Raw genomic sequence first — 14,764 nt, 5'->3', positions numbered from 1 at the left:
GAGAGAGAGAGATAACGAGAGAGGAGCATCCTGGATTGCTGGATAGGAGGGAGGATGTGAATGATGCATTGAATGCACCATTTACCATGGCAGAGGTGAAAAGGGCAATAGGTAAGGCTGGGTTAACTTCACCTGGGAAAGATGAGGTGTGCTGTTATGTTGGCACATCTTAGTGATGAGGCACTGGATAAGGTATTGGTGTTGTACAACAGAGTGTGGGAGGGGAAACTACCAGGCAACTGGAAGGAGGCAGTAGTGGTACCAATCCGGATGCCAGGAAAGGACCCAAAGAGGCCAACAAGCTATCGGTCAATAGCCTTAACATGTATGTAAAATTATGGAGTGTATGATAACGGAGAGGCTAACTTCCTTCCTGGAGAGCAGGGGGTTAGTATCGCCACATCAGAGTGGATTCAGGAAGGGTAGGGGAACAATGGACCCAATGCTCTGCTTAGAAGCAGAGAACAGGAAGGCTCAGATGAACAAGGAGACTGTTGAAGCTGCATTTTTTGAAAAGGCGTATGATAAGGCGTATGATATGTGGAAGGAGGGGTTGTTAATCAAGCTTGATATTATGGGGGTAGGAGGAAGAACGTACAACAGGATAAAGGATTTCCTGTTTGGAAGGTTGTTAGGTGAATTCTGTTCTCAATGTTCTTAAACTGAACTTCAATTAAACTACTCAGTCTGTAACCCAGAGTTTGTAAGATTCTGGTTGAATGAAACAGACGGAGGCCCAGCTTACAATAATCAGAATGTTTATTCACGAGGGCTCAGAATATCATACAATGTACATAGCCTTTTATACCTCACACGTTTGGTTATACCATATGTCATACCCCTTATAAATGCCCCTCTTCTTTTAGCACTGTCAATGCGTATTTACCAGTCTTCTCCAACACATACATTGCTTATCATATCCTGCAACATGTTACATAATCTACTGCAAGCCCAATGGTTTCTCCCCTCCCTGGGATGGGAGACCTCTTTCCTGTTATTAGTTTCACAGTGGTCACAAGTTGTCTGTCACAAGCTGTCTGTTAACATTTCCTCTTTTCCTTGAATGTCTCACTTACATTATTAAATAGTAAAGTCTTAGCTTGTCCTATGCACACACATTTAGAGAATTAGTCTTATAATCACTCAGTTATATGTTTTCAGGGTGGAATCATTTAGTCAAAACAATAAAACCTATCAATTCCATTATCAAAGGTCTATCCAGGTGAGGAAGTCTCTTTCAGGTAGCTGCATGGTGAATAATGGTACACCACAGGGGAGCGTGATTAGTCATCTGTTGTCCTCAATCATGATTAATGATGTTTACTCTCAGGTACAGACGGATATTGGGAGGTCATTATTTGCAGATGATGGGGCCTTATGGAAGAGAGGAAGAAATGTGCCATATATAGACAGGAAGGTACAGGAAGCAATTGATGAGGTAGAGCGGTAGGCATTAATGTGGAGATTCAGGTTCTCTGTGGAGAAAACTCAGACAGTGTTCTTTACCAGGAGGAAGGTGGGAGATGAGGTACGCTTGAGGTTATATGGGAGAAACTTGGAGAGGGTGGGGGCCTTCATGTTCCTTGGGGTATACTTTGATACTAGAATGACCTGGGCAGAACACACTGAGAGAGTGGAGGGAAAGTGTAAATAGGTACCTAAATGTGATGAACTGTCTGACAGGGAAGGAGTGGGGGGCTGGGCGTGCCTCATTGAAGACCATATATGTTGCATTGATCAGATCTGTAATAAACTGCGGAAGTATAGTGTATGGTTGTACGGGCTGCCGAACCATGGAAAAACGTAGATGTCATACAGGGACAAGGACTCAGAATATGTAGTGGGGCATTTCGGACGTCCCCAGTGGCTGCACTACAGGTGGAGTTGGGGTAAATGACATTGTAGATTAGGAGACAGCAGCTGGCAATGAATTGTTGGGTCAGCCTACAGGGACATGGGGTATCTCATCCTGAGAAATGGATTTTACAGGCATGCTGGGAACATGAGTGAAGACAGAACATGAGCTTTGGGTGGGTGGGTAATAGCCAGCCGAGGGAGATGGGACTGTATGGAAGAGAGTTTAGTCCAACGGTAGCTATTTCTGTGAATCCACCATGGCTCCTCCCACCTCCAGTAGTAGATCTAGAAGTATTGGAGAGACTACAGAAAGACAGGGAAGGTGTTGATCCATCTGATTGGTTTAAGAGATGTCTGGATACTGTGTGTCAGGATTTTGTGGCCATTTACACAGACGGTTCAAAAGATCCAAGGACAGGAAGTACTGGGTCAGCATTTGTAGTGCAGGAATGTGGGGTGAAAGTCAGGAAACATATTACAGATCATCTGGCTGTATATACGGCGGAGATGACGGCCATACTGTTGGCCTGCCTTGCAGTGGGTGGAGGAATTTAAGGCAGAAAGAGTAGTTATTTGCTCCGATTCATGTGCAGTGCTAAAAAAAATCGACAGAAGTTCATTTGTAGTTCTAAACATATTTAGGGTGTTTTTTACTCACTTTTGTCTCTCCCACGGCGTTATTCCTCTCTCCTACAGCGTCCATCACAATTACATGCATATGGCCAATTATGCAAATTTGGTGATGACGTCATTTAGCGACTTCTAGCGACATTTAGGACAGCCAATAGCTACTTTCCTTACTGAGGAGTTGGCAACACTGCGTGACAGTGCGGGCTAGCTGAGTAACACAAGTTGATAGCCAAACGGGGTACTTGCAGGCTGCCATTAGCAAATAAATATGAGGTCCTTATAACTTCTTGTCTGTGATTTTAAAATAAATTGATTTAATGACATACATCTGGTATATTAGAAGCAAGTATTGGTACAATATTTTTTTTTCAAATGTGGATTTATTTAGACCAAGATTGACCATTTTTCTATTCATTATCCTGTTTTCCGCTAACAATGCATGCTCTACCACGGTCGGCCTTGATGTTCCGTGGCTGTCGTTCTTCTCTTTGATCTAACTTTACTAAACGAGCACCATTTGCCCGATTAGCCTGTTCTCTTTCAAATCTATGACTCGTGGTCAATCTCTGTTATTGAAATTCAGAAGATTTTCAGTCTATAGGCTTATCTCTCAATTGAATTTATTGGCCAATGTAAACATTAATTTGTTAAAATGGAATTTCATACAGTAACATTTAGCACCTCTTTTTAGACATTTGGCCTAACACATTTAGAACACATTCATTAACATTCATCCACTTAACCAATGAGAGCTCAGGACCCTATTCAATAAAATGACAGTGACATGTCAAAACATCATTCTTGAATCACTGGGTGGGTCTGTCGGACATTCATTTCAAAAAAATTATCAAATGTTGACCCTCAGCTCTACGGGTTGGTAATATGTAACTCCACGGGTTGGGAATATGTACCATGGGCCCAATGTTAGGTGTTGTGAGGTCAGGTGTGATGTCATAGCTGGGACACAAAGGTCATGGCTGGACTCAGGTCTTCAGTGAGCTCCTCTGGTAGCGAGGAGACTGTTGATGTTATACTAAGAGTCAGCTCCAATATCCTGCAGGGACACACATTCCAAAAGAGTAGACCATGATTGTAACCGTAAAGTTATCACATTAAACCAATGAATAATAACTGGGTTTGGAGTTAGGTTGGGTTAGGTTGGGATTAGGTTAGCCTGATAGTGAAACATGGGGCATTCACTGCACTGCAAGGAAAGCATGATAATTGAATGCGGTCCATAAATTAAAGCAGTAGCTCCTGCTCTCACCAGCTGATGTAGTGTGCTGGGAGCTGAGGCTCCTGCCTGGAGCCTTCCTCTGTCAGCAAAGACGTCTTCATCTGTCTGAAGTTCGCCTCAATCTCTTTCTTCAGGACCGACAGTGGCTGGATACCTTGGAATGAGCTGAGCACTTGCTACAACACATGAAGGTAAGATAAAGTGTATAAATCACTGTGAAACCGTGAATGTGAAATGATTATTGTACTGTCGAGTTTGACCTATGAATATAAGAAAGAGCAGACTGATCGGCTACCAATAGAATAGAATATACAGAATAGAAATGAGTAGACCACATTCACTTACATATATAACTGACAGCTGGTGGGCGATGTATTTGTGGCTCCCGAGATGTTTCACATCCTCCTCTAGCTGCTGACTAAGTACTAGTAGCTGATTGAGCCTCCCGATGTGTGAGAAGTATTCTGCAACAGAGACACAATCTTAGGTATAAGCAGTTATAAAGGTGAAATGTCTGTTTATAAACTGCTTATAACCATTCCATACTACACTGAACAAAAATATAAACAATTTAAAAGATTTTACTGAGTTATAAACTCAGCAAAGAAATAAACATCCTCTCACTGTCAACTGCATTTATTTTCAGCAAACTTAACGTGTAAATATTTGTATGAACATAACAATATTCAACAACTGAGACATAAACTGAACAAGTTTCACAGACTAACAGAAATTGAATATTGTGTCTCTGAACACAGGGGGCGTCAAAATCAAAAGTAAGTCAGTATCTGGTGTGGCCACCAGCTGCATTAAGTACTGCAGTGCATCTCCTCCTCGTGGACCGCACCAGATTTGCCTGTTCTTCCTGTGAGATGTTACCCCACTCTTCCACCAAGGCACCTGCAAGTTCCCAGACATTTCTGGGGGGAATGGCCCTAGCCCTCACCCTCCGATCCAACAGGTCTCAGACGTGCTCAATGGGATTGAGATCCGGGCTCTTCTCTGACATTCCTGTCTTGCAGGAAATCACGCACAGAACGAGCAGTATGGCTGGTGGCATTGTCATGCTGGAGGGTCACGTCAAGATGAGCCTGCAGGAAGGGTACCACATGAGGGAGGAGGATGTCTTCCCTGTAAGCACAGCGTTGAGTTTGCCTGCAACAAGCTCAGTCCGATGATGCTGTGACACACCGCCCCAGACCATGACGGACCCTCCACCGCTAAATCAATCCCGCTCCAGAGTACAGGCCTCGGTGTAATGCTCATTCCTTTGACGATAAACGCGAATCCGACCATCACCCCTGGTGAGACAAAACCGCGACTCAACAGTGAAGAGCACTTTTGCCAGTCCTGTCTGGTCCAGCTACGGTGGGTTTGTGCCCATAGGCGACGGTGTTGCCGGTGATGTCTGGTGAGGATCTGCCTTACAACAGGCCTACAAGCCCTCAGTCCAGCCTCTCTCAGCCTATTGCGGACAGTCTGAGCACTGATGGAGGGATTGTGCGTTCCTGGTGTAACTCCGGCAGTTGTTTTTTCCATCCTGTACCTGTCCCGCAGGTGTGAGGTTCGGATGTACCGATCCTGTGCAGGTGTTGTTACACGTGGTCTGCCACTGCGAGGACGATCAGCTGTCCGTCCTGTCTCCCTGTAGCGCCGTCTTAGGCGTCTCACAGTACGGGCATTGCAATTTATTGCCCTGGCCACATCTGCAGTCCTCATGCCTCCTTGCAGCATGCCTAAGGCACGTTCACGCAGATGAGGGACTCTGGGCATCTTTCTTTTGGTGTTTTTCAGAGTCAGTAGAAAGGCCTCTTTAGTGTCCTAAGTTTTCATAACTGTGACCTTAATTGCCTACCATCTGTAAGCTTTTACTGTCTTAACGACCGTTCCACAGGTGCAGGTATATTCATTGTTTATGGTTCATTGAACAAGCATGGGAAACAGTGTTTAAACCCTTTACAATGAAGATATTTGGATTTTTACGAATTATTTTTGAAAGACAGGGTCCTGAAAAAGGGACGTTTCTTTTTTTGCTGAGTTTAGTTCATATAAGCAAATCAGTCAATTGAAATAAATACATTAGGCCCAAATCTATGGATTTCACATGACTGGGAATACAGATATGCATATGTTGGTCACAGATACCTTTAAAAAAAAAAAAGTAGGGGCGTGGATCAGAAAACCAGTCAGTATCTGGTGTTACCACCATTTGCCTCATGCAGCGTGACATCTCCTTTGCATAGAGTTGATCAGGCTGTTGATTGTGGCCGGTGGAATGTTGTCCCACTCCTCTTCAATGACTGTGAAGTTGCTGGATATTGGCGGGAAATCAAACAGAGCATTCCAAACATGCTCAATGGGTGACATGTCTGTTCAGTATGCACGCAACGGAAGAACCGGGACATTTTGAATGAATGGCACGACAATGGGCCTCAGGATCTCGTCACGGTATCTCTGTGCATTCAAATTTCCATCAATAAATTGCAATTGTGTTCGTTGCTTATGCCTGCCCATACCATAACCCCACCGCCACCATGTGGCACTCTGTTCACAACGCTGACATCAGCAAACCGCTCACCCACACGCCATCTGCCCGGTACAGTTGAAACCAGGATTAATCCGTGAAGAGCACATTTCTCCAGAGTGCCAGGGGCCATCATAGGTGAGCATTTGCCCACTGAAGTCATTTACGACGCCAAACTGTAGTCAGATCAAGACCCTAGTGAGGACATCTAGCACACAGATGAGCTTCCCTGAGACGGTTTCTGACAGTTTGTGCAAAACTTCTTCAGTTGTGCAAACCCAAAGTTTCATCAGCTATCTGGGAGGTGAAGAAGCTGGATGTGGAGGTGCTGGGATGGTGTGGTTACAAAGGGTCTGCGGTTGTGAGGCCGGTTGGACGTACTGCCAAATTCTGTAAAATGATGTTGGAGGCGTCTGATGGACATGCCTGCAATCAGCATGCCAATTGCACGCTCCCTCAAAACTTGGGACATCTGTGGCATTGTGTTGAGTGAAAAAACTGCACATTTTAGAGTGCCCTTTTCTTGTCTTGTGTAATGATCATGCTGTTTAATCAGCTTCATGATATGCCATACCTGTCAGGTGGATGGATTATCTTTGATAGAATAACACTTTTTGTATGTATGGAACATTTCTGGGATCTTTTATTTCAGCTCATGAAACATGAGACCAACACGTACATATTGCGTTCATATTTTTGTTCAGTGTAGATATGTGTCTAGTGTGGGCAATTCTAGTTCTGAAAGGCAGGTTTTTGTTCGAGACCAGTTTTTACACACCTGGTTCAAATAACTGTAGTTTAAATTGAAGACCATGATTTATTTAATTTCTATTTAACCTTTATTTAACTAAAAAAACACATGATAAGTTGAATCAGGTGTCAGTGTTTGGTCTGTTAGGGCTCCCTAACCCCCGACTGGTACAATAATTATTGCTGAGTGGACTATCCTGTTTAAATAAAGATGAATTGAACTGACCTCTTAAACCCTAACTCAATACCATCAATAGGGGTGTCTCCACTGGGCTGCTCTAACCCCTGATCTTACCATCCATTGGGGGTTTCTCCAGCATGTCTACTGGACTGCCCTGGATGAGGAACACCTCCACGCGAGGGTACATGGTCGACAGACCCACCATGTCAAGATAGTCCTGAAAAAAACCCACATCTTTCACAATTCTGACAAATCACATTAATGAAAAATTGTAACATCTTAAAAATACCTGAGAATATCTTTGGCATAGGAGCTCAGCTGATGAATTAGATACTTCTTAGGTGTTCAAGCAGCAAAGCTGGGTGAAACCCTGTTAAATTTGTTGGAGTTCATTATTCAGGTTCTCCACAGATTTGGTGAAAAAACTTAATGTGAGATTATAAGGCTGAGGAGGATATAACCTTGCATGATGGTAAAAGGCAAAGGGCCACAGCCTCGAATGCAATGCCATGCCAATTGGCCACATGGTGGCGCTATAACAGGTGATTGAAAATGCTAACTTAGAAAGCTCACGCCCCGAACCCTGTGTGACCTAGAGTGCAAGTCAGCAAATAAGTTACTCTCCTCACAAAAAACACATTTGCCTCAAGGAACCATAAGGTCCGCCATTTTGAATTTTGTGAAAAACACAAAATGCGACTCATGGCACCGAATGACCAATTGTCATGAAACTTGATATTTAGCGTCTATGAACCAAGGTCTCTCAATGCAATATTTTCCAGGCTAATATCTCAAACAACATGGCCACTATGGACCAATAAATATTCAAGTGGGCGTGATTTAAGACATAAATGCATGTAAATCATACACGGTTATTCATATCACTTGATGTACATGTTCAAAACACTGTAAAGACTAAACATATGCAAGCGCAGGCAGATCGACCATATTGTGGTGCTATAATGGGCACATATTTATCTCTAGATCTGTTTGACCCACAGTCATGAAATTTGGCCCACATGCTCAGCAGTGGTGTAGTGCCATTTCTTTAGGTGCAGGAGAGCATTTATTTTTTTGTAACATCATTATTTCTCAATCAAAGTTTGTTCAGACAGATGTAGCCTACTAAATATTAGTTTAGAAAGTGCATAAAATTCATCCTACAATTTCAATGTCTGTCTATGCCCACACATATTATCTCAAGAAAACGTTATATTTTTGATACCCTCAAACACCAAGTTAGCAATACTTAATTTAAAAAATAGGCTATCATCACTGACAATTGTGAATGATAATTCTTCACTTTTTACCGGTGAAATGTCCAAACTGCGTCTGCATGCCAATCATTTGGTCTTCATGGGAATTTGCATTTAGATCTTCAATTACTGTTTCGTGAGCGAATTAGAGCAGATGGTGTTAACAAACTATTAGCCTTTGTTGTATTTTGATTCAATCAAAGCATATATCCTGCCGAGTGGAGTGCGCTGTTGAGTTTTGGCCGCATGAAAAAAGCAATGTGACTATTTAGTGTCAGCTCTTAAAATCTCACTAGAAATGAGGTGTTTTTGGTGTAATGTTATAGGCCTAACTATGCTATGATATTAGATTTGGTTCTGTTATGTAAAATACTCATTCATCATTATGTGATCTTGCGGGACATAATTGTTCAGCTTCAGAAATTATTTTCCAAAAATATTTTTACCAGCTCCATGCATTCTCAAATCAAAAAAAAGTTGAGCTCCGGCAGCACTACATCCCTGATGCTCAGTGATGCCGATCTTACCGATCGGTATAGCGGTTCTGGCGACGTTTAAAGTCAACAACATCAAAAGCATATTGCACGACATGTTTGATTTTGAGTTCTGATATTTGGCAAGCGTGGTAAGCAGTACAGAAATAGCTAATCCTAGGGCGATGTGTCCAATTTGTCCAGATGGTGGCACTGTATGGCCATAGCTTGAACCCTGCCCTTCCCCAAAACATGTGTAAATATTGGACTATAAATTGTGCCTTCCTATATTATTCTTATGCTAAAATGTTCATTCTACTCTACTGAGACATTAACGTCATGTTTGTATGCTTATATTTAATTATTTCATATTGTTGTTGCAATGTCGAGAAGGAACCTGCAAGTAAGCATTTCGTTGGACTGTGTATCCCTTACCTACAACTAATAAAACTCTAAACTTGCTGCTTGCAGCTATATTTACAGTTGAAGTCGGAAGTTTACATACACCTTAGCCAACTACATTTAAACTCAGTTTTTCACAATTCCTGACATTTAATCCTAGTAAAAATTCCCTGTCTTAGGTCAGTTAGGATCTCCACTTTTTTTTAAATGTGAAATGCCGGAATAGAGAGAATGATTTATTTCAGCTTTTATTTCTTTCATCACATTCCCAGTGGGTCAGAAGTTGACATACACTCAATTAGTATTTGGTAGCATTGCCTGTAAATTGTTTAACTTGGGTCAAATGTTTTGAGTAGCCTTCCACAAGCTTCCCACAATAAATTGGGTGAATGTTGGCCAATTCCTCCTGACAGAGCTGGTGTAACTGAGTCAGGTTTGTAGGCCTCCTTGCTCGCACACACTTTTTCAGTTCTGCCCACAATTTGTCTATGGGATTGAGGTCAGGCGTTTGTGATGGCTACTCCGATACCTTGACTTTGTTGTCCTTAAGCCATTTTGCAACAACTTTGGAAGTATGCTTGGTGTCATTGTCCATTTGGAAGACCCATTTGCGACCGAGCTTCAACTTCCTGACTGATGTCTTGAGATGTTGCTTCAATATATCCACATCATTTTCCTCCCTCATGATGCCATCTATTTTGTGAAGTGCACCAGTCCCTCCTGCAACAAAGCACCCCCACAGCATGATGCTGCCACCCCCGTGCTTCACGATTGGGATGGTGTTCTTCGGCTTGCAAGTCTCCCCCTTTTTCCTCCAAACATAACGATGGTCATTATGGCCAAACAGTTCTATTTTTGTTTCATCAGACCAGAGGACATTTCTCCAAAAAGTACGATCTTTGTCCCCATGTGCAGTTGCAAACCGTAGTCTGGCTTTTTTATGGCGGTTTTGGAGCAGTGGCTTCTTCCTTGCTGAGCGGCCTTTCAGGTTATGTCAATATAGGACTCGTTTATTGTGGATATAGATACCTTTGTACCTGTTTCCTCCAGCATCTTCACAAGGTCCTTTGCTGTTGTTCTGGGATTGATTTGCACTTTTTGCACCAAAGTACGTTCATCTCTACGAGACAGAACGCGTCTCCTTCCTGGGCGGTATGACGGCTGCGTGGTCCCATGGTGTTTATACTTGCGTACTATTGTTTTTACAGATGAACGTGGTACCTTCAGGCGTTTGGAAATTGCTCCCAAGGATGAACCAGACTTGTGGAGGTCTACAATTGTTTTTCTGAGGTCTTGGCTGATTTCACCATGATGTCAAGCAAAGAGGCACTGAGTTTGAAGGTAGGCCTTGAAATACATCCACAGGTACACCTCCAATTGACTGAAATTATGCCAATTAGCCTATCAGAAGCTTCTAAAGCCATGACATTTCTGGAATTTTCCAAGCTGTTTTAAGGCACATTCAACTTAGTGTATGTAAACTTCTGACCCACTGGAATTGTGATAGTGAATTATAAGTGAAATAATCTGTCTGTACACAATTGTTGGAAAAATTACTTGTGTCATGTACAAAGTAGATGTCCTAACTGACTTGCCAAAACTATAGTTTGTTAACAAGAAATTTGTGGAGTGGTTGAAAAACAAGTTTTAATGACTCCAACCTAAGTGTAGGTAAACTTCCGACTTCAACTGTATATGTTGTTATAGGTTGATGTGGTACTACCTCCAGGTGCGGCATAGGTTTTGGCAGGTGTTCTAAGCATTGGAGCATCTGATCAATAATCTCTGTTCCTGGGTAAATACAAAAGGGACAGACACTCAGGGTAGGAATCACAGGTCTGTGGTGCAGTAGGCAAGGTGACAAGAGCTGCAGTTAGGGTTAGGCCTAATTCAGAGCATCTGTTCTGTTCTGCTTGAGACTCACCTTGCTCCTGGAAAGTGTCCGACTCCTCAGGGCTACAGTCCTGTCTCAGCTGCTCCTGGAACTGTAATACAGGGGAATGGGAGTGAAAATACATTTAAAAAGAGGATGTGCACAAATAAATAGAGTACATCTACTAAACATAAGTTTATTTCCAAATACACAATATCAAAATGTCTCAAGTTCTCCATTACAGTACTCTCATACTCAAGTGTATCAGTACGTTCTGGTGAGGAAGGGTATACTCAGATGGAGTGCATGAGTTCTCACCTGGTGTACCTGTGCCCTGATGAGAAGGTCCAGTTGTCCACAGAGATACAGCATCTCCAGCCCCACCTGCTCTGGACTCAGGTGGACAGGCATCAGGGGTCTCTTCACATTCAGCTCAACTGACCACAGGGGTTTCAGCACATAAGGTTTTCCCCCCCAGAGGGTTGCAACGTTTAGATCAGTACAGATAGCTAGGAATGTAATGTGTAGAACTGAGGAATCCCTATTGTACGCGAGAATCTGTGTACAATGCGACAACATAAATCATTTCAAATCAAAGCAGTACGTCGTGTGATAACCAGTTAAATCGCACATGCAATAAATGAACAAAATAATGATGGGTCAATGATGCTCGACTTACCTTTGAATTTGTCGTGATAAACGCACGGCTGACAGAGCGCCTCGGAGAAGCTGACTGCTGCCATATCTCGATTAGCGGTATCAACCTATTATCTGACAAACCGAGCTTTATCATCCAGAAAAATAATGAATATAAATAACGGTGTGTGTTAGTGGCCGTGTATCACTGCGGAAAACATTTGTATTTGCCCTCATTGCCGATCGGAATAATTTTTCTGACACAAGGGGTGCATTCAAGATCACAGTGGTAATTTTGAACGGTTCAATATCAATTCATCGTTGAGATCCAATCCATCAAAACATTCAGCAATGTGAAATAAGGTATATCATGAGAAATGAAAACAAGCAAACGCAAGTACGCATTGGAAATACAGCACACACACACTAGAAGAACGCTTGATATAATATCAGATCAGTAGATATAGCCTACCATTTTAGATCGAACTGCATCTTTGAAGTTTTGAACCTACCTCTATGGAAGACCAGTCTGTTTTCTGGATGATGTCATCATAAATCGATACTCAGCAAGGCGAAAGTGACTGTTTTTATTTAGTCTCATTGTGAATCACCAAAGAGACTGGACAAAACAGAAATGGACAACTCACGTTTTTGACTGGTTTATTAAATAGTAATCAAAGAAACAAATGGGTCTTCAATTCTTCATTCAGGACTCGAAAGCAGTCATAATAAAATACAGCTGGTTTATAAAGTTTGTCACAGTTTAACAGTATTTCAAAGTGACACATTTAAACTAAAAAGGGACTAGGTCATGACATCAATCAGGGAAAAAGACATTTAAATAGTTTACTAAGAAAGAATACATCCCCAATACCACAACAGTATTGATATCTTGCGTTATAAAAAAAGAATGTGAAGTCTCACACTAGTAAAAGTCCTACTTATCCAACTGGCTTATTATTCTTTTCAATGCTGAAATATACAACAATGTACATATTTAGGTAAACACCCATATTCTTAATTTGTGAATCCTTTGATAAGAAGTGCATCTGGAGAAAGACCAAAAAAATATTTATTTTTGGCTGCATTTACACACAGCCCAATTATTATATATTTTTCACTAATTGGTCTTTTGAGCAATCAGATCAGCTCTGAAAATGATCTGATTGGTCAAAAGACCAATTACTGGAAAAGAATATCAGAATTGGGGCAGCCTGTGTAAAAGCAGCCTTTGAAGTTCTTTTTACACCGAATACTTCTCTTTCAAGATACGCTCCTTAAATTGGAGTCATGTGTTTTATCAAGAATAAACCATCTTCTGCATAATTCTGCTCCCTTTTTTCGACAGACAAAAAATCAGTTTTAAGTCGGTTGGCTGAGGCAGAGAGGAGATATGTTGCATTAGGAAATCCAGTGGACACACTTCGTCTCCAGTTCACTGGACTCCGGAAAGGAACGTATCCCTGTTCGAGAATGGAACCGCATTGAGTTGGGTTCTAGTTCCATTTCTGACCAGGGAGGTGCGGCTGCTACTGGCGACCACCGGGGGGCAGGTTGAGGTTGGCCATGAGCTCGTGAACTGAGGCAAAGATAGTGCACTCACCTAAAAGGAGACAAAAACACATCCAATGTTAGTATAATACCATTAAAAAACATAAAATAATGTTTTTCCCTGCTTTTCTATCCAATCAAATCTTTCACAGTGCATCTTATTTCCTGTTTCATATTCTATTTTTTGTGTATGGATAATCTCGCTGACCCTGTCGTGCGGGGTGCAGCTCATTGAACCGCTTGAGGATGTTGGAGACCATGAGAGCTGCAGCCCCAGAGGAGGAGTGTTGTCTCGGGATGTCTGCCTGCTGGGTCAGGCCCGTGGCCATGTCGTATACGATGGGAACAATGATGTTCACCGGCTCCTGGGGCACCGGCAGCCTCTGGGTCAACTGGAGCTGAGAGAACATGGTTAGCTATACTTTACACAACTTCAGTACACTTCACTGGAATTCAATTGTAAGGCATTAAAACAAATATATGGTAACATAAACCCTCTTTTATAAGACTTACAATACCAGTCAAACGTTTAGACACCTACTCATTCAAGGGTTTTCATTTTGACTATTTTCTACATTGTAGAATAATAGTGAAGACATCAAAACTATGAAATAACACATATGGAATCATGTAGTAACCAAAAAAGTGTTAAACAAATCTAAATCTATTTTATATTTAAGATTTTTCAAATTGGCCACCCATTGCCTTGATGACAGCTCTCAACCAGCTTCATGAGGTAGTCACCTTAAATGCATTTCAATTAACAGGTGTGCCTTGTTAAAAGGTAATTTGTGGAATTTCTTTCATTCATTCTTTTGAGCCAATCGGTTGTGTTGTGACAAGGCAGGGGTGGTATACAGAAGATAGCCTTATTTCGTAAAAGACCAAGTCAATTTTATGACAAGAACAGCTCAAATAAGCAAAGAGAAACGATAGTCCATTACTTTAAGACATGAAGGTCAGTCAACGTGGAAAATATCAAGAAGTTTGACGTTACTTCAAGTGCAGTTGCAAAAACCATCAAGCGCTATGATGAAACTGCCTCTTATGAGGACCGCCACAGAAAAGGAAGACCCAGAGTTACCTCTGCTGCAGAGGATAAGTTCATTAGAGTTAAGTCTCAGAAATTGCAGCCCAAATAAATGCTTCACAGAGTTCAAGTAACAGACACATCTCAACATCAATTGTTCAGAGGAGACTGTGTGAATCAGGCCTTCATGGTCGAATTGCTGCAAAGAAACCACTACTAAAGGACATCAATAAGAGACTTGCCTGGGCAAGAAACATGAGCAATGGACATTAGACCGGTGGAAATCTGTCCTTTGGTCTGAGGAGTTGGGGGTGCTTTGCTGGTGACACGGTCAGGTGATTTATTTAGAATTCAAGGCACACTT

General features: G+C 42.0%; 2 protein-coding genes across 8 annotated transcripts in view; both read right to left on the bottom strand.

Moving 5' to 3' along the window:
- Positions 1-3,090: 3,090 nt before the first annotated feature.
- On the bottom strand, positions 3,091-12,391 carry si:ch211-218d20.15 (uncharacterized). Of its 6 annotated transcripts, none has more exons than XM_014164523.2 (9): positions 12,332-12,391; positions 11,863-11,967; positions 11,502-11,620; positions 11,235-11,295; positions 11,034-11,101; positions 7,294-7,396; positions 4,070-4,188; positions 3,755-3,900; positions 3,091-3,541 (listed from the first exon to the last, which is right to left on the bottom strand). In XM_014164523.2, exons 2-9 carry the CDS (start codon positions 11,924-11,926, stop codon positions 3,439-3,441), a joined length of 783 nt encoding a protein of 260 aa, XP_014019998.1. In that variant the 5' UTR covers positions 11,927-11,967; positions 12,332-12,391; the 3' UTR covers positions 3,091-3,438. The 6 variants fall into 6 exon arrangements, with proteins under 6 accessions (XP_014019998.1, XP_014019997.1, XP_014019999.1 ...); XM_014164522.2 differs by having other exon boundaries at positions 12,292-12,343; XM_014164524.2 differs by lacking the exon at positions 12,332-12,391 and having other exon boundaries at positions 11,511-11,620; positions 11,863-12,264.
- Positions 12,392-12,462: 71 nt separating this feature from the next.
- Positions 12,463-14,764, bottom strand: part of LOC106581951 (mediator of RNA polymerase II transcription subunit 14) — a 43,094-nt gene continuing 40,792 nt past the window's right edge. For both annotated transcript variants that reach the window (XM_014164519.2, XM_014164521.2), the window contains 2 exons: positions 13,579-13,768; positions 12,463-13,422 (listed from right to left, as the gene is read on the bottom strand). In XM_014164519.2, the coding sequence (XP_014019994.1) occupies positions 13,349-13,422; positions 13,579-13,768 (264 nt within the window). In that variant the 3' untranslated portion in view covers positions 12,463-13,348. The remainder of the gene's footprint in view (positions 13,423-13,578; positions 13,769-14,764) is intronic.

Source organism: Salmo salar, chromosome ssa21 (genome assembly GCF_905237065.1).
Source record: "Salmo salar chromosome ssa21, Ssal_v3.1, whole genome shotgun sequence".
Taxonomy (NCBI): domain Eukaryota; kingdom Metazoa; phylum Chordata; class Actinopteri; order Salmoniformes; family Salmonidae; genus Salmo; species Salmo salar.
Note: the sequence above shows the minus strand (reverse complement) of the source record. Positions and strands in the feature narration are given on the sequence as shown.

Excerpts from the sequence above, each read along its gene's own strand:
- si:ch211-218d20.15 (XM_045704552.1), bottom strand. The coding sequence starts at position 11,762 with ATGTTGTCGCATTGTACACAGATTCTCGCGTACAATAGGGATTCCTCA. Across the intron at positions 11,296-11,501 it reads TCAGGGCACAGGTACACCAG|TTCCAGGAGCAGCTGAGACA; the intron begins GTGAGAACTCAT and ends CCTGTATTACAG. Across the intron at positions 3,901-4,069 it reads ACCAGCTGTCAGTTATATAT|CAAGTGCTCAGCTCATTCCA; the intron begins GTAAGTGAATGT and ends CATGTGTTGTAG.